Source organism: Hyperolius riggenbachi, chromosome 5 (genome assembly GCF_040937935.1).
Source record: "Hyperolius riggenbachi isolate aHypRig1 chromosome 5, aHypRig1.pri, whole genome shotgun sequence".
Lineage (NCBI taxonomy): Eukaryota > Metazoa > Chordata > Amphibia > Anura > Hyperoliidae > Hyperolius > Hyperolius riggenbachi.
This window is the reverse complement of record NC_090650.1, coordinates 248786988-248805833: the sequence shown is the minus strand read 5'-3', so window position 1 is coordinate 248805833 and position 18846 is coordinate 248786988. Positions and strand designations below refer to the sequence as shown.

Here is an 18846-nt window from a genome sequence, read left to right as displayed (position 1 = left end):
TCTATATAACTGAAAATAAAAATAAGAGGTTATTTTCTTTGTTACTAATGTTCTATTAATTATCCGTACTACACACACAATTCATTATATCATAAGTTTTTACCTGTACATTGGTCAGGTATTAATAGCCAAGCTAATTGTGTTGCTTTGTTGCTTTGCTTTCAGCATTTATTAAAGCGGTTTATGGTAAATCAGCTAAAGGGGTGGATCACTAAATGTCTAATTATATTATAGTAGCATTATCATTATTATAGCATCTCTAGGTTAGTCAAACATTGTACTGTATATATTGGATATCCTCATCTGCAGAGTGTGTGGCAAAAGGCACATTAGTACCAGCCTCTACAAGATCCTTGGACAGGAGAGGCCAGCAGGCAAACTTGCAGATTTTCAAATATACGTGGTAATTATTTTGCAAAGTTTAATTTAAATCTACGTCAAGCACTTCTAAAGCTCAACACACACCATACAATCTTGGTTGTACAAATTTACCAAATCTATGTAGTATAAGGGCCAACAGATTGAAAATACCTTGAATGATTGATGGGATAAGCTTTTATACTACATGAAAGTGGTAAGATTGAACAACCAAGATTGTATGGTGTGTGTTGAGCTGTATAGGTACTGCAGTTGCCATGACTGCCAGCACATTTCCAATAGTGCTAATGTATTTTGTATGTAAATACAATTAATTATAGACCAATTATTGGATTATATAACCAGTTTTAATTGGCTCTCATGTTTCCTTTTCAGTACTGTTGTCTAACACATCCCTTTATATTCTGAGATCCTCAATGTAGCACCTCTACAGATTTGTACTACAACTTTGTAAAATACAGCATTACATTCCAGTTACTATTCGTAATTTGTAAATAGGTTATATCTGAAGCCTGTCGGAGTTTATGGGTTATAGCACTAATGATGTTAGCTGGAGGATGTGATTATGTTTTACATAATACGCATATAGCACCTTCTTGTCATTTTAATGAATACAGAACTGCTGTAAACATTAAACAGCAAGTTACTGTAACAGTATAGGTAAATATGGGCAAATGTGATCAAAAAGCTTTATGGTTGTCATTTAACATATTACCTTGTTCTATAGATACTAAAGAACACCTCTATACTTTTAAAATCAAGTAATTACAACAATTATTGCCATTATTGTCCCATTTTGCTTCTTCAATGTTGCCATTAAGGTAGCACTAATGTGTTAAAGTTTATTCTTGCCATAGGAAGTCAGGGCTTTACTGCAAGTGATGGTGCCACCCCAGGATTATTTTGATGGTCCCCCTTACATTCAGCATTTGGCAGGAGTAAGGCAGGTGGAAGAATAAAGACTGCAGCATGGGCCAAGGCAGAAAGCTATAGCCACACCTGCTTCCCTGCACCACTTTTCTTGGCCATCATTGGAGGCTACCAAGGAGGGACTTGTAGGCTGCTGATAGTGATATTTTGCCTGGTTGTGATATTTTTTTTTACGTAGGTCTAAGTAGGTTAAGGTTTTGTACACAGGCTAGATGAAACTCAGCTGAGGCGACTGACATTGACCTCCTCTGCAGAGAATCCAGCACCAGAGTCCCACAATCCCTCAGCCAGCAATCAGAGGGTGTAAAGATTTAGCCGATCACTGGCCATGAGCAATGTCACCTGTGGGATTGGGTATGGATCCATGCCAGAGGAAATTGATTTTATGTGTGTACAAACCCTTAGAAAATGTAATTCCCAATTACATCTTTAGTTTTTTTTTTTGCAGTTACAAAGACAGAAGATAAAAATTGACATGTCTTACCTGCCCAGCTTTTGCTTTTTCACACATAAAAGTTTCATAGAACTTGGTAAACACGGGAGCATTGTCATTGACATCTAGCACTTTTATCGTAACTGGAACACTTCCAATCTGTACTGGATTGTCTGAAAGAAGACAAAGTAGAACTGTAAAAGTGTCCTCCTAATTCTGCTTAAAATTGTTTTTTTTTTTTTTACTTTTGAATAAAATGAGGGGCGGTTAGGACCTCTTTCAGAATTTTACTGGTGTCTGTTTTCCACCTGGGAAAAATTTCTTCTCACTTCCAATACTAGAGATATGCAGAATAGATTTTTTTTTTGGTCCTTTATACACTCCTCGGAGGAATTTTTAGCAAATGAAATGAAGGAATTGTGTTAACAAAATGTTTTCATTGCCTCACATTTTTATGCAATTGTTTTGTTCACCCCACTGAATTAAAGCTTAAAGTGTGCACTTCAACTGCAAGTTGTACCCAGGCTGGATGATGCCAACCTACATCATTGCTATTCTAGACTGTCAGTAGGGATGTTTTTTTTTTTCTAACTTTGTCTGAAGCTGACAATCACAGCAGAGAGTCCTCAGGAAAACTGAAAATGGTCAACTGCAAGATCACTAGTTACATTTTACATATCCTAAGCCTTGTCTATTCATAGCAATTATTTTATTTACAGAGCTCAGTCAGAATGGAGCTCATTTTTTTGTTACTTTTATGCACATCCAGGAGCTGTTAGAAAATGTTTTCAGACTGACATCAGGGAGCTAACATGGCTACAGTTGTCCTAGCTGATTTTACTCTAGTTAAAAAAACAAAACAAAGCAAATACATATCTAGATGAATATAACTATTGCATGTGCAATGTATCCTGCACATGCCTGAAGATTTAAGAATGATCATCCAAAGTATTGGATACTTACACTGGGGGCGTTGCGGTGCATTGCATCAGACAATCGCATTGCTAACACGGTGCAATTTTATTTTAATTGTATGTTCACATTCATGCATTCCTATGGATAAACAGGGAACTGAGAGGGAGCAGGCTGGTGTTGTACTTATTTTCTGGTTGAACTCGATGGACGTATGTGTTTTTTTTTTACCCAAACAACTATGTAACTATGCATTAGCAGTGCAGTGTGACCAGATATGTTGTCATATTGTGATGTATGCAGTGCTGTACTGCTTAATGTGGGCATTAAAAGTTGCAGTGAATCATACATTGTATGTACTGTGTGCTTCATTTTATGTGTCATACTGCATACATAACACACAATATGACCTTACCCTCAGTTGTGACCCTGTTTTTGCAGGGAATGCAAAACACCTCGGTGTGAACATAGCCTTATCTTTTACTCCTGTGCAAAGTAGTTACAAATTTTCACCTCCATGTAGCATGCTGGTCTTTTATCTGTAACCCATTGTCTTGTAACTGTCTGTATTTTGTATTCTCTATTGTGTGGAATATACTGGTGAAATATAAATCCAAAATAATAATAATAGTAGGGGTGTCTGTATTTTACTTACTCATCTCCATTGCTAAAATAGTGATGTTATGCCATGACACATCTTCTCTGTCCAAAGGCCTTGCTGTCATCAGTGCTCCCGTAGTAATGTCAACATAAAAATATCTCCCAGGGTCGCTATTCCTGTCAATGGAGTACCTGCAAAGAATATCATCCCATGTACTTAGTCATTTGTGAAATGTAGTTAACTAATTTACTAGGTAAAATGTGCAATAAAATATATGATTACAAATCTAACAATGCTCATAAAGACTACAGTGGCTATGATTTCAGTTCCTAGTTATTTCAAAGAATAGCTCATCACTCAGTAATGTTAATTGCAATGGGTCATTTTCTCCTTTGTGAATTTTTATATAATTTCCGTAATTAAGATTCTGACCATATGAGGATTTCAAGGGCAACCTTTATTTTACATATTTTTCACATAACTTGGCATCATTTTGTCAAGTTATGCAAAATTACATTCAAAAGAATCCACTAATGTGCATGAGAAAACACATTTTTGCATTTACGTACAAATGCACTGACATCTATGGGATTGAGAAAACACATTTTCGCACCAATTTCATTGAGGTCTATGGGCATGAAAAAACAGATTTTTGCATATGAGAAAACACATTTTCACATAAATGCATTGAATTCTATGGGCATGAGAAAACACATATATTACTAACAGCACTCCTGCCCGCCATACCACACCGGTCACTTATGCTGCACCTACCCATCCTTTCAACACTGTTTTTTACTTAAACTTATATTGTATAAATGCCCAGCCTGGTTGTCTATTGTCTTGGACCGTAAGCAATTAATATTAATAAGTATGATTGTACAAAAAAAGAAAGTGGTCTTTGTATATTGGACTCTGTGGTCCTTTTTTTAAATGTCTGTTTTGTATCTTTTTTAAGCTTTATGTGAATAACATTTTTATATGAATTTTTAACTTTGTTTGTCAGAGATACTAATATGTAATCCTCATTAAGGTCCTCCTGTAGGGGCACTTTTTGTTAAATAACCCAATTCTAACAAAGAACACAGAGAGATCGATTAAAGCACTTCATACTAATAATGTTAACATGCAAATAGAATGACTAAACAAACAACGTAATAAATCAAGAATGCACTTAGTAACCCACCTGACCGAGTTGTTGGTTGCATCAGGGTCCTTTGCTGCAACTATTTGTATTGTTGTCCCAATATCAACATTTTCAGAGACTTCTACAAAATAATGGCTTGCTTCAAAAACTGGTGGTTCATCAACATCTTCTATACTAATATGCACTGTTGTGGTATCACGAAATGGTCCCAAGTTAAAAAAACGTACTTCTATGTGAGGATTTGAACCCTCGATTTTTAAAGTATAGCTTTTCTTGCTTTCAAAATCTAGGGGCTGAAAAAAATTGCATTGTGAGTATTATATCTTGAAATTCTTAGTATAAATACAGTATTTTGAAATACAATTGTCTAGTAATAATATAAAACATATTGTTGATGAATTTTAATTTATTAAGTGAATCTTTCTAAATTTTAATGACCACATTTGACAAATTTTATTTTTTAGCTTGTTGCTCAAGGAAATAATCAAGGGCTAGATCAGGAACTAATTCTAAATCAGTCCCAGGCCATTACAACATCATCTTTATTTTAGTTTTATTGTTGTAATGAATGATTAACCTGATATAGGGGGTGCAGTTAGATATTGAATTGCATTATTTATATAGGGAGTGCGTTTAGGCCTTGTTCACATTGCGTTCGGCTTGCGTGTCCATCTGCTGTGGGCTTATTTTGAGGAGTTTTTTCTTTCCATTTAACGGCGCTTGGGTGGGCAATTCTCTTTTGTGATTAGCGGATTGCGACGCATTTTTCCAAAGCGTTTTGGTAATTCACTCCCTGACGCAAGTCAGGAAGTGAACTCTTTGATCCGGAAAAGAATAAATACAATGTGTCACAATACTCACGGACGCGGCTGCCGGCAGCTCCGGGCAGCCGCGTATTTCTGCCTTGTCTGGCAGCATCCCCGGCTCCCCTGTGGCCGTGAGCCAGCGCCGCTCTTCCACCCAAGACCCTGGGCGAGCGCGCACAGCCCGTGACAGCCTTTATAGGATGAGGAGACGGGTGTGAGGCTGGTCAGCAGACACAGTGGTCAGCTGATTCTGAGGGGGATTTTGATTAGCTGGAAGTTCAGGGCCATGCTTGCACTTCACTGTGTATTTAACCAGTTTACCCCCACCCATACGAATTTCTCCATCCCTTTTTCCATCCTTTCACCCCCATGGACGGAGAAGTTCGTACTTTCCGCGCTCCCGCCACTGCCCGCGCTCCCGCTCGCTCTAGCGCGGCCTGGAGATCAATGAACGGGAAAATCAATTCCCGTTCATTGATCTAAGCCCCACAATGATCCGCTGCTTCTCCGCTAAGCAGCGCGATCATTGTGAAAGAAAAAACGTTCCCAGCCTCCTAGTACTTCCTCCAAGCGTCCGGAAGGACGCTTGGAGGTCGCATTAAACAAAAAGTTACTGTTGCCATCTTGTGGCCAAATAGTAAAATTACACCCTAAAACATTTTTCACATACAAATGCATTACTTATACACAAAAAATTAACTCATTACTAGAGTTGGGCCGAACCTCCGATTTTAGGTTCGCGAACCGGGTTCGCGAACTTTCGCGGAACGTTCGGTTCGCGTTAAAGTTCGCGAACCGCAATAGACTTCAATGGGGATGCGAACTTTGAAAAAAAAAAATTATGCTGGCCACAAAAGTGATGGAAAAGATGTTTCAAGGAGTCTAACACCTGGAGGGGGGCATGGCGGAGTGGGATAGATGCCAAAAGTCCCCGGGAAAAATCTGGATTTGACGCAAAGCAGCGTTTTAAGGGCAGAAATCACATTGAATGCTAAATGACAGGCCTAAAGTGCTTTAAAACATCTTGCATGTGTATACATCAATCAGGTAGTGTAATTAAGGTACTGCTTCACACTGATACACCAAACTCACCGTGTAACGCACCGCAAACAGCTGTTTGTGTAGTGACGGCCGTGCTGGACTGGTGCGCACCATGGCGAGAGTGCAGGTTTTGGTGGCTTTACAGCCCATATGGTCGCCGGCCTGGCTGATGTAGCTGAATGACAGAACAGTGACTGTCCAGCTGATCAAATTTGGTCTGACCACAATGAAGCAACGACCTTATTATCTTTTGTGTGCCCCCCGAGACACTCATCTAGGCGCCGGTCATTGCTTCATTGTGATACGCAAGCCCCTTCACCACGGCAAGGTAATGATCACGAAGGGGAATGGGCGCATGTACATGCCTTTTCTTTTGTTGTTGCAGCTGCCCGCAGTGCAGCCAGAAAAATTAGGCAGTCATGTACACGCACCCAAAAAATTATTACAGCGGCCGCTGCTAGCAGCGGCCTAAAAAATTCAGCAATCCGCCTGGAGTCCCGGACCCTGTTGGTGGTGGCGGAGAAGGTAGTGAAGCGGCCTGCAGGCAGACATGCTGTGTGGAGGGACTGGGAGCGACTTAGTCTTCTTGGGGCAGGCCAGGCAGCCAGTCACACGGCGTGCAGGCAGAGATGCTGTGTGTGCGGGGACTGACTTAGTCTTGGGGCGGGCAGCAGCCCTCCGGGATCCATGCCTCATTCATTTTGATAAAGGTGAGGTACTTAACACTTTTGTGACTTAGGCGACTTCTCTTCTCTGTGACAATGCCTCCAGCTGCGCTGAAGGTCCTTTCTGAGAGGACGCTTGCGGCAGGGCAGGAGAGAAGTTGGATGGCAAATTGGGACAGCTCTGGCCACAGGTCAAGCCTGCGCACCCAGTAGTTCAAGGGTTCCTCATCGCTGTTCACAGCAGTGTCTACATCCACACTTAAGGCCAGGTAGTCGGCTACCTGCCGGTCGAGGCGTTGGTGGAGGGTGGATCCGGAAGGGCTACGGCGAGGCGTTGGACTAAAGAACGTCCGCATGTCCGACATCACCATGAGATCGCTGGAGCATCCTGTCTTTGACTGCGTGGACACGGGAGGAGGATTAGTGGCAGTGGTACCTTGCTGGCGTTCTGCTGTCACATCACCCTTAAAGGCATTGTAAAGCATAGTTGACAGCTGGTTCTGCATGTGCTGCATCCTTTCCACCTTCCGGTGAGTTGGTAACAGGTCCGCCACTTTGTGCCTGTACCGAGGGTCTAGTAGTGTGGCCACCCAGTACCCTCCATCTCCTCTTGCTCTTCCTCAGTGACGTCACGTAAGTCAACCTCCTCCCCCCAGCCGCGAACAATACCACGGGAAGGTTGAGCAGCACAAGCTCCCTGCGACGCCTGCTGCGGTGGTTCTCCTGCCGCTGTCCCCTCCTCCTCCTCCTCCCCCAAAGAAACACCTTGCTCATCATCCTCTGAGTCTGACTCGTCTTCTGCACACGACCTCTCTTCTTCCTCCTCCTCCCCCCTCTGTGCTGCCGCAGGTGTTGAGGAAACAGCTGGGTCTGATGAAAATTGGTCCCATGCCTGTTCCTGCCGTAACGGTTCCTGGTCACGCTCATTCGCAGCTTCATCCGCCACTCTACGCACAGCACGCTCCAAGAAGTAAGCGTAGGGAATTAAGTCGCTGATGGTGCCCTCACTGCGGCTCACCAGGTTGGTCACCTCCTCAAACGGCCGCATGAGCCTGCATGCATTTTTCATCAGTGTCCAGTTGTCGGGCCAGAACATCCCCATCTTCCCAGACTGTTTCGTTCTACTCCAGTTGTAGAGGTACTGGGTGACGGCTTTCTTCTGTTCTAGCAGGCGGGAGAACATGAGCAGGGTCGAATTCCAGCGAGTGGGGCTATCGCAAATGAGGCGTCTCACCGGCATGTTGTTTTTCCGCTGAATTTCTGCAAATCGTGCCATGGCTGTGTAAGACCGCCTCAAATGCCCACAGAACTTCCTGGCCTGCTTCAGGACATCCGCTAAGCCAGGGTACTTTGCCACAAATCTTTGAACAACTAGATTCATGACATGTGCCATGCAGGGTATGTGTGTCAGCTTCCCCATATGCAAAGCGGCAAGCAGATTGCTGCCGTTGTCGCACACCACGTTGCCTATCTCCAGGTGGTACGGGGTCAGCCACTCATCCACCTGTTTCTTAAGAGCAGCCAGGAGAGCTGCTCCAGTGTGACTCTCCGCTTTGAGACAAGCCATGTCTAAGATGGCGTGACACCGTCGTACCTGGCATGCAGCATAGGCCCTGCGGAGCTGGGGCTGTGTAGCTGGAGAGGAGAACTGCCACTCAGCCAAGGAGGAGGAGGACAGCGAAGAGCATGTAGCAGGAGGAGAGGAGGTGGCAGGAGGCCTGCCTGCAAGCCGTGGAGGTGTCACAATTTGGTCCGCTGCGCCCTGCTTGCCATGGTTCACCACCAGGTTCACCCAATGGGCTGTGTAGGTAATGTAGCGGCCCTGCCCGTGCTTGGCAGACCAGGCATCCGTGGTCAGGTGTACCCTTGACCCAACGCTCTTCGCAAGAGATGACACCACTTGCCTCTCAACTTCACGGTGCAGTTGGGGTATGGCCTTTCTCGAAAAATAAGTGCGGCCTGGCATCTTCCACTGTGGTGTTCGATGGCCACAAATTTACGGAAGGCCTCAGAGTCCACCAGCCGGTATGGTAACAGCTGGCGAGGTAAGAGTTCAGCCACGCCAGCTGTCAGACGCCGGGCAAGGGGGTGACTGGCCAAAAGTGGCTTCTTCCGCTCAAACATTTCCTTCACGGACACCTGACTGCTGCTGTGGGCAGAGGAGCAGGAACCGCTCAAGGGCAGAGGCGGAGTGGAGGAGGGTGCCTGTGAAGGTGCAAGGGAGAAAGCGGCATAAGCAGATGATGCACCTGAAGGAGGAAGAGGAGAAGGAGGGTGACTTTTCTTTTGTGTGCTGCTGCTGCTTTTGCTCAGGTGGCCATCCCATTGCTGTTTGTGCCTTTTCTGCAGGTGCCTTCGTAAGGCACTTGTCCCTACGTGAGTGTTGGCCTTTCCACGGCTCAATTTTTGTTGGCAGAGCGAACAGATGGCTTTGGTCCGATCTGAGGCACACACATAAAAAAATTTCCACACCGCTGAGCCACCCTGGGATGTGGGCACTATGGGGACCTCAGCAGCTGATGCTGAAGGGCAAGTTGGCTGGCTGTACATAGGTGGCGATACATGGTGCCGGACACTGCTTCTTTCAGCAACTTCTCTCCTCCTACTACTCTCTGACTCCCCCTCTGAACTGTCCCCCTCTTCATCTCCTCTATTGGGAACATACAGAGGATCCCTATCATCGTCATCATCGTAACCATCCTGCCCAGCTTCGCTTGCCTCAGAAAAATCCAAACGTGTAGGTCCTTCATCCTCCTTACACCTTACATCCATAGTGTTGCCGCGTAACGCAGACATATGAGCTGGTGAAAATTCATCTGGCTGTAACAACAATGGCTGTGCATCAGTGATTTCACCACCACTAAATAATTCTTGCGAAGTGTCAAATGCAGCGGAAGTGGTGCTAGTACCGTCTTTCCCCTAATTTAAGACCTACCCCGAAAGTAAGGCCTCCCTTATATTTCAAGCATGCTTGAAATATAAGGCCTACCCCGAAAATAAGGCCTAGCTGGGGGGGCGCTGTGTGTATGGGGAGGTGCGTGGACTCTTACCGCACCTCCCTTGTGGCTGCGTCCCCCTCCGTTCCTGGTAATTCCTCCGGTGGCAGCGGCATTGTAATGGATCTGTGAGGGCGCCCTTTGATCTTCACGCAGTACGCCAGGCCGGCTCTGCGCTGACGCTCTCTTCCTGTCATCATGTGCGCCCGGCAGATGCGTCCCAGGCGCACATTGATTAATCACCTGCACCTGCCCATACACAAAGCGTCTAGCCCCTCCCACCCCCCAAAATAAGCCCTAGCACACATTTCCTCCCCAAAAAGAATATAAGACAGTGTCTTATATTCGGGGAAAGACGGTAGTAGCGCTGGTGGCTGAGCAAGATGAGGTGTTCTGTGTCGCTAAATACTCAACCACGTCCTGACAATCTTGGGATGTGATGGGATGTGCCTTCTTCCGAGCACTGTACTGTGGGCCAGGCCCACACGAAATTACATTTACACGACCTCGCGCAGACCTGCCGGGTGGCCTTCCTCTGCCTCTGGCACTACCTCTTCCTCTACCTGTTTTGTCCATATCGGGTATGCACGGAGTGGTATATCACACTGCGTGCACTCACGTAGGTAGGTGGGTTCACTTAACTGCACAGGTATGCGCACTGATGCGGTGGGTTCACTGAACAGTACAGGTATACAGTGGCGGGTTCACTGAACAGAACAGGTATACAGTGGCGGGTTCACAGAACAGGTATGCAGTGGCAGGTTCACTGAACACAACAGGTATGCAGTGGCGTGTTCACTAAACAGGTATACAGTGGCGGGTCCACTGAACAGAACAGGTATACAGTGGCGGGTTCACAGAACAGGTATGCAGTGGCAGGTTCACTGAACACAACAGGTATGCAGTGGCAGGTTCACTGAACACAACAGGTATGCAGTGGCGTGTTCACTAAACAGGTATACAGTGGCGGGTCCACTGAACAGAACAGGTATACAGTGGCGGGTTCACTGAATAGGTATACAGTGGCGGGTCCACTGAACAGAACAGGTATACAGTGGCGGGTTCACAGAACAGGTATGCAGTGGCAGGTTCACTGAACACAACAGGTATGCAGTGGCAGGTTCACTGAACACAACAGGTATGCAGTGGCGTGTTCACTAAACAGGTATACAGTGGCGGGTCCACTGAACAGAACAGGTATACAGTGGCGGGTTCACAGAACAGGTATACAGTGGCGGGTCCACTGAACAGAACAGGTATACAGTGGCGGGTTCACAGAACAGGTATGCAGTGGCAGGTTCACTGAACACAACAGGTATGCAGTGGCGTGCTCACTAAACAGGTATACAGTGGCGGGTCCACTGAACAGAACAGGTATACAGTGGCGGGTTCACAGAACAGGTATACAGTGGCAGGATCACTGAACAGGTATGCACTGGCAGGATCACTGAACAGGTATGCAGTGGCAGGATCACTGAACAGGTATGCACTGGCAGGATCACTGAACAGGTATGCAGTGGCAGGATCACTGAACAGGTATGCACTGGCAGGATCACTGAACAGGTATGCAGTGGCAGGATCACTGAACAGGTATGCAGTGGCAGGATCACAGTACAGGTATGCAGTGGGATGAGGGCTCACTGAACAGAACAGGTATGCAGCCAGGAAAAGCTAAGCCTAACTAATCTTTCCCTAGAGACAGACAGCAGCTCGCCCTACTCTCTCTAATGCAGGCACACGAGTGGCCGTAATGGCCGCCGCTGCCTGCCTTATATAAGGGGGGGTGGGGCTCCAGGGGCTAGTGTAGCCTAATTGGCTACACTGGGCCTGCTGACTGTGATGTAGAGGGTCAAAGTTGACCCTCAGGTGCATTATGGGGCGAACCGAACTTCCGCAAAACGTTCGCGTGCGGCACCCGCACGCGAACCACGTAAGTTCGCGCGAACCACGTTCGCCGGCGAACCGTTCGGCCCAACTCTACTCATTACCTCCCACACTCCCCATTTTTTTTTGTAATTAAAAAAAAAAAAAAAAATTTACAACTAAAAAACATACATAAATAGTTACCTTAGGGACTGAACTTTTTAAATAATTATTTCAGGAGGGTACAACACTGTTACTTTATAAACTATGGGCTTGTAATTAGGGATGGACGCAAAACTGAAAAAATGCACCTTTATTTCCAAATAAAATATTGGCGCCAAACATTGTGATAGGGACATCATTTAAACGGTTTTATAACCAGGACAAATGGGCAAATACATTTCATGGGTTTTAATTACAGTAGCATGCATTATTTAAAAACTATAATGGCCAAAACCTGAAAAATAATGAATTTTTTCCCACATTTTTCCTATTTTCCATTAAAACATATTTAGAATAAAATAATTCTTGGCATAATGTCCCACCTAAAGAAAGCCTAATTGGTGGCGGAACAAACAAGATATAGTTCATTTAATTGTGATAAGTAATGATAAAGTTATAGACGAATGAATGGAAGGAGCGCTGAAAGGTGAAAATTGCTCTGGTGCTCAAGCGGTAAAACCCCTCAGTGGTGAAGTGGTTAAGTCTTGGTTTGTCAGTTCCACGCTGTCCTCCGTTATAGCTTTCAGTTCTCTGAGCGCTGGACCTTGCTATACTACTGAGTCAGTCTAGCTAGTGATCCGCAGAGCTATATATATATATATATATATATATATATATATATATATATATATATATATATATATATATATATATATATATATATATATATATATATTGCATACACTGCTGATATATATGTACTTTAGTTAGTTCAGTATTGTATATTGTATATTGTAATTATTACTGATTGTTATTCTGTGTATGACCCGGCGTGCCCTCCACTTCGATTAAAGTCTCATCCCTCTGTACTATAGTCATCTGATATTCGATATTGACCTCGGCTAGTCTAATGACCCTGTCTCTGTCTTATCCCTGTTTGTACCTCAACCATCTGATCTTATGTGCATGACCTCAGCCTGTTTAACCACTTGAGGACCCACCTTTTACCCCCCCTTAAGGACCAGCGCTGTTATTTGTGATCTGTGCTGGGTGGGCTCTACAGCCCCCAGCACAGATCAGGGTGCATCCAGAGCGATCAGATCGCCCCCCTTTTTCCCCCACTATGGGGATGATGTGCTGGGGGGGTCTGATCGCTCCTGCCTGCCGGTGTTGCGGGGGGGGAGGGGCACCTCAAAGCCCCCCTCCGCGGCGAAATCCCCTCCCCCTCCCTCTCCTACCTGGCCCCCCTGGTGTTCCGGGCTGCACAATCCTATTGTACCGCATGTTTCTGACCTCACGTGTATGGCCCCAGGTGAAGAACTGACTTCGAGTTATAGTATACTCAGTAAACACTTATACCAGTGTTACACAATGGGCTTGATTCACAAAAGAGTGCTAACTCGCGGGCGTTTTCGCGCAAATTTTCGCATTGCACGCGATTGTGAATTTTCACGTGAAACCATAACGTTTTCGCGCGCAAATGCAAATTTACCAGCAAAATCGATATCGTTTTCACGCAAAAATTTGCGTTTGCGCACGAAAACGTTATCGATTCCCACGAAAATTCACGATCGCGCGCAATGCGAAAATTCTCACAAAAACGCCCGTGCTAACAGTTAGCACTCTTTTGTGAATCAAGCCCAATGTATTTATTCTTAAAAACGCGAATGCAATCGCTCCACATAGCGGTTTTGTGAGCATTTTGCGTTTTTCCTATATCTTCTATTGAGGCGGAGTCGCCTTAAAAATGGCCCAAGCACCGCTTATCTAAACGGATCATAAACGAACCACTTAGATATGAACTATCTCATAGAGAATCATTGTGTAAGTGATTTCAGGGCGATTTTGAAAAATCGCCCGCGCTTAAAAAATAACAAAAAAAAAAAAGAAACGCCTGCCGTGTGAACAAGCCCTCAGTGTTCTTCATTATCAGAATAGTGACTTCATCACACATCTCATTAGTCCAGAGTATAACACATGTATTTGTTATAGGTGTTTATATCAGTTTAGGTCAATCTAAGGTCTTATCAAATAAAAGTTATGTCTTAATGGAGCGGATTAGTTTCTTATCCAGTGCTTGATTTGCCTAATTTTGATCCCCTTATTTATGCAAACAAAAATTGTCATGTTTTTACTCTTGGCAATACCAGATTTTTTTATAGGTAATTTTGTTCTGCCTTCTGGATGTATCATATCTGATCTGGAATTGCTGTCCACATACGTTTTCTTCTCTAGGTCTGATATACTTTCACGTTTATATTGTTTTTGCATTTTTAGTGTTAAACCACTAATGGAGTGATTTACATTGGTGGTGAATGCACTCTATTTTCATTGTGCGTAGCACTCCTAAGCTGCTGAAAGGCATCCTGGTGGGAAGGTTGTTTCTGGATGTGACAGCAGTCTTCATGGAGGCAATAGTAGTTATTACAAAAAATGTTCAGGCATTGCTGCACCCCTGGCAAATATGAACCATTCAGCACAGTTCATTCTGGCAAATGACATGGCAAATGACAGTTGGTGCCTTGCTTGTTTTAGAAGTGCTCCTTCAGTCAGTAGCAACTGATTGTTATACGAGTATCCAAGGACACAGGTTTATGCATACTGAGTAGTATTGCTTGTGAACCTAACCAACACAGCAGGTTAGATCTGTCCTTGTTAGGGACATCACTCCCCCCGATAATTCATTGTGCTTGCATGTACTCTTGCCTGTTTTCTTATCCTGTTTTAAATATGATCACTGTAAAAGAGACACTCAGTTTCTTTTAGTGAAAGTTTGCTATAGCTAAACTCCACTGCTAGTTGGCTAGTAGAATTGATATTGTAAATTGTATTTTCTGACAGTTTTTCTCATTGCAGTTGTTGTAACAGAATGGATTATTCTTTATTTAACATCATTAAATAATTTATCTTTAAATAAATATTTGTGACAGAACAGTCCTCTCTTGGGTCCTAGTTAGCATTTTATCCTCGTTTCTAAATAATTTGTACTTGCCATATGGAGGATTTTGTCAATCATGGAAAGGTGCTAAAATATAAAAAGAACAAGTTGCCAAATTCAGTTAACATCTCAGTAATTCTGTAAACTAGCAGATCTCACTGCAAATGGAATTTGCTATACTGGGATTCATACATTACTAATAAATGCACTATGTGTGAAACAGATATTTACTTGTTTGTTTCTTGTTGAGACACAATTTATCTTCCAGTTATCCTCTCTTTCTCTTAGTACTATTCTAGCTTTATCACATATGTGTCCTTTGCTCTTTTGTACAGGACATGTTGTTTAAGTTTTGAAGATACACTACTTATGTTGGTACATAGGCCCTTATCCAATTCCCTTTTTCTCCTAAGATTTCCTCCAGGAGATTATTTGTTTTCCTATCCAAAAATTACTTTTCAGGGCTCAGCAATTAAAATGTACTAAAAAGTAGGCAAAAAAAGCAATATCAATCTTATTTAGAGTAAAATAATGCTTAGTGGGAGCTTTAAATGTATTTTATTGGTAAGGTTTGAAAATATCTCCTTGGAAAAAACTCATGAGAAAAAACTCAGAAAAAAAGTTAATAGGATATGGGCCATTGTTTTTAGGCAGCAGGGTATTGAAGTAGAATAGGGCTTAGTAGTGTATATAGACTCTTGAAAAATGTCAAGAACTACAAAATGTTTCATGTAAACCTTTACACTCTACAAGGAAGAACGTTGGTTTGTTTATTGTATATGTGAATTAGCTACATTCAAGCAATACATGGAATAATTTTTCCTGGGTATCGTTGAACCCCATACTGTTTTGTGGTAAAAATTGGGTTTATATATTTTATTAGTATTATTGTTGTTATTATTTTAATCTGTTTGTAATATTTTGAATATATTTTGAACTCTTTCCCTAGATAGTATTCTGATTAATGTCTAGGAACTGGTTGGAGAGATAGCTAAATAGTTCGCTAGGTATATAAGGTATCAACACTTGGCTCTTCCTAACCTGTCCGCTGAAGCAAATCAGTAAATTAGGCACCGCCATAGACCATAATGTAATTTATGGCTACTTTTACCAATATTTTTTATATTTATATTGATCAAGGATAATGACCTTATTCAATTCACTTTTTCTCCTAGGAGATATTTTCACACATTTCCTTGGGTGGACCAAGGAAACCGAGGACCAGAAAGAAAAAGGAAAACAAAATGCCAGGGGCCAATAGTGCAAAATGTCTATATACCAAGATAAATGTGTGTAAAATAATAAACTCACAAATTTCAGGTTGCAGGAAATGCAACCACTAATATGCCTTACAAAGGAAAATCCACCTCCGCTCGGGTCTGCAATGTCCCACAAAGGTCACACTCCTGGTAGACTGGGTAGTTCCTAGGGATAAGGGCTACTCAAAGCATACAACCTCCAAGTAGAGGTGTGATAAGTATGAATGTAGAGTGGTAGAGGTACCCAAAAGGTACAAAACAGTTGGTTGAAATAGTGTAGATACATTGAGAGCGTTGTTTTATAGTTAGGAATTATATTTATTACTAAGCATTGTTTGGTGGTTTTTTTATTGAGCTGAAGTGGGAGATACCCGAGAAACACGTTGTCTGAACCTTTTATGCAATAAACTCTTCAATATCGCAGTCGAGTTTTTGATTGCTACATGTGCTACTTCATCACAGAAGCGGTAAGCTAGTCTTATTCTTTAACAAAAGCATAAAAACATATGTATGAAAGTTCAGTAGACCACAATACCAGGCCAGGCTAAAACAACTGAGAATCCTCTGCTCAGAATAAAATACAGGTCACTTATTTATAATAATATAATATGATAATATACAATAATATAATATGAATGTAGCCGATACAGAGAAATATGGTATAAAGATGGTTACCTTTTTCACCATGATAATTCCAACTTGGTATGTTGGATCTGTTGTTACATCAAACATGTCAGGGCCATCTCCATCTATAATAGTATATTTCATTTCTGCATTGACACCTTCATCCTGGTCCATTGCTAAAACTCTTCCAACTGTAGAGTTTACAGGGGCTGATTCTAAAACATTCATCTGGTAGTGTTCTAGTGAAGAGTTAAAAGAAATAAGATTAAAACTCGTATTTAATATCTACACTGGGAGTTCTATTGTATTCCTGAACATTCTCCAGATATTTTAAATATTACCTGTCTCTAATTGTCATTACGACACATGCGTTAGTTGCAAATATACAATAAAGCCATGGGAATAAGTAAAACCTGCTTTGTTGCATCCATGGGCATTTTGTAAAGGTGGGTACAAACAAACACACACTTAGTGTCCCCCAGATTTGGCCCTCAAGTGATAGTTTGGGGGGGGCACCATGAAGCAACTTCAAGCAGAAGGGGTAAAGAAGACAATGTGCTTGGCCTGCACTTGGCTGAGATAATGTAGCATTCTGGATCTCTCAGCAGCTATACATATGCTAGATTCTCATCTGAGATGGCCCCAACTGGCTTTTGGCCAAGAACAGCCTAGCATGTGTATGAAGCTAAACACAGGATAAGTAATTGTGGCACACACTCCCAAAAAGAATTATGGTGTTGGTATAGACCACAATGATAACACTGTCTATGTTGACACCAACTGTATAATTATGGTGTCTCCTAAAAGACAGAGGTATGAGGTGGTGCAAATATTGGCAAAAGGATGGTTTAGTGGTGAAGGCATTGTTAAAGGATATCCGAACTGACATGTGACATGATGAGATAGACATGTGTATGTACAGTACCTAGCACACAAATAACTATGCTGGGTTCCTTTTTTTCTTTTTCTGCCTGAAAGAGTTAAATATCAGGTAAATATCAGGTGGCTGACTCAGTCCTGACTCAGACAGGAAGTGACTACAGTGTGACCCTCACTGATAAGAAATTCCAACTATAAAACAGTTTCCTAGCAGAAAATGGCTTCCGAGAGCAAGAAAGGTAAAAAAGGGGAATTTCTTATCGGTGAGGGTCACACTGTAGTTACTTCCTGTCTGAGTCAGGACTGAGTCAGCCACTTACATACCTGATATTTAACTATTTCAGGTAGAGAAAGAAAAAATGAACACAGCATAGTTATTTGTGTGCTAGGTACTGTACATACACATGTCTATCTCATCATGTCATTAGTTTCATCATTTGTTTCTAGTCATCCATAGATGAAGGGCTCATGTGAGAAGATGGTTAGGTGGTAGAAACATTTTGGTAAACATTACCAATATGCCACTGTAGGAACTAGTCACTGCTCAATAGTAGAATATTAATAATTTTACTGATATTCTACTACCAGCTTTCCCAGTCACAATTTTGAAATATCATGCAACATCATTTCCCGGCACTGTTGTCACATGCACATGGCTTAACATCCTAAAATCAGGATGTGGATCACAACAGATAACCAGGAGGCTGCCCGTCACCTCTGCTGTAGAAACTAGACCTGCCAAATCCAGTGCAGATTTTAGACACATTAACCGAAAACACAGCAATTACCTAAGTGTACTTAAAACCTGTGAAGATCATAACACCCAGAGAAGACATATAGGATAGTGCCAAAAACATTATCCTGGGTAACTCCCAGCAGTTCTATAGTTACACTAATCTCTGTTAAAACACAAGCGTTAGTTACACATATTTGCTTCTAGAGTAAAAAAATATACTTCTTTAGCTCTAATAACAAAAAGGTATGAAGTTACTGTATGTAATAAATATTTTTCAAAATTGGAAAATCCCCAAAAATATAAACTCATTTTGTACAAAGTATTATTATACATTTGAGTTAGATTCACATTCTGCTCATCACGGATGCATCAGATTATAAACTTTGTGTTTGTACTCTGCAAGCTATTAGAACAAAGTGAGTTCCTGATTCTAACAAAATACACAGATATCAAAATGTCAGAAAATGGTACAAAAA

The 18846-nt window shown here is 42.5% G+C and overlaps 1 protein-coding gene across 4 annotated transcripts in view; it reads right to left on the bottom strand.

Annotated features, from left to right (window-relative positions):
- CDH20 (cadherin 20) overlaps nt 1-18846 on the bottom strand; it is a 556554-nt gene that overhangs the window by 14019 nt on the left and 523689 nt on the right. For all 4 annotated transcript variants that reach the window (XM_068236743.1, XM_068236746.1, XM_068236744.1 and 1 more), the window contains 4 exons: nt 16807-16994; nt 4441-4694; nt 3309-3445; nt 1793-1914 (listed from right to left, as the gene is read on the bottom strand). In XM_068236743.1, the coding sequence (XP_068092844.1) occupies nt 1793-1914; nt 3309-3445; nt 4441-4694; nt 16807-16994 (701 nt within the window). The remainder of the gene's footprint in view (nt 1-1792; nt 1915-3308; nt 3446-4440; nt 4695-16806; nt 16995-18846) is intronic.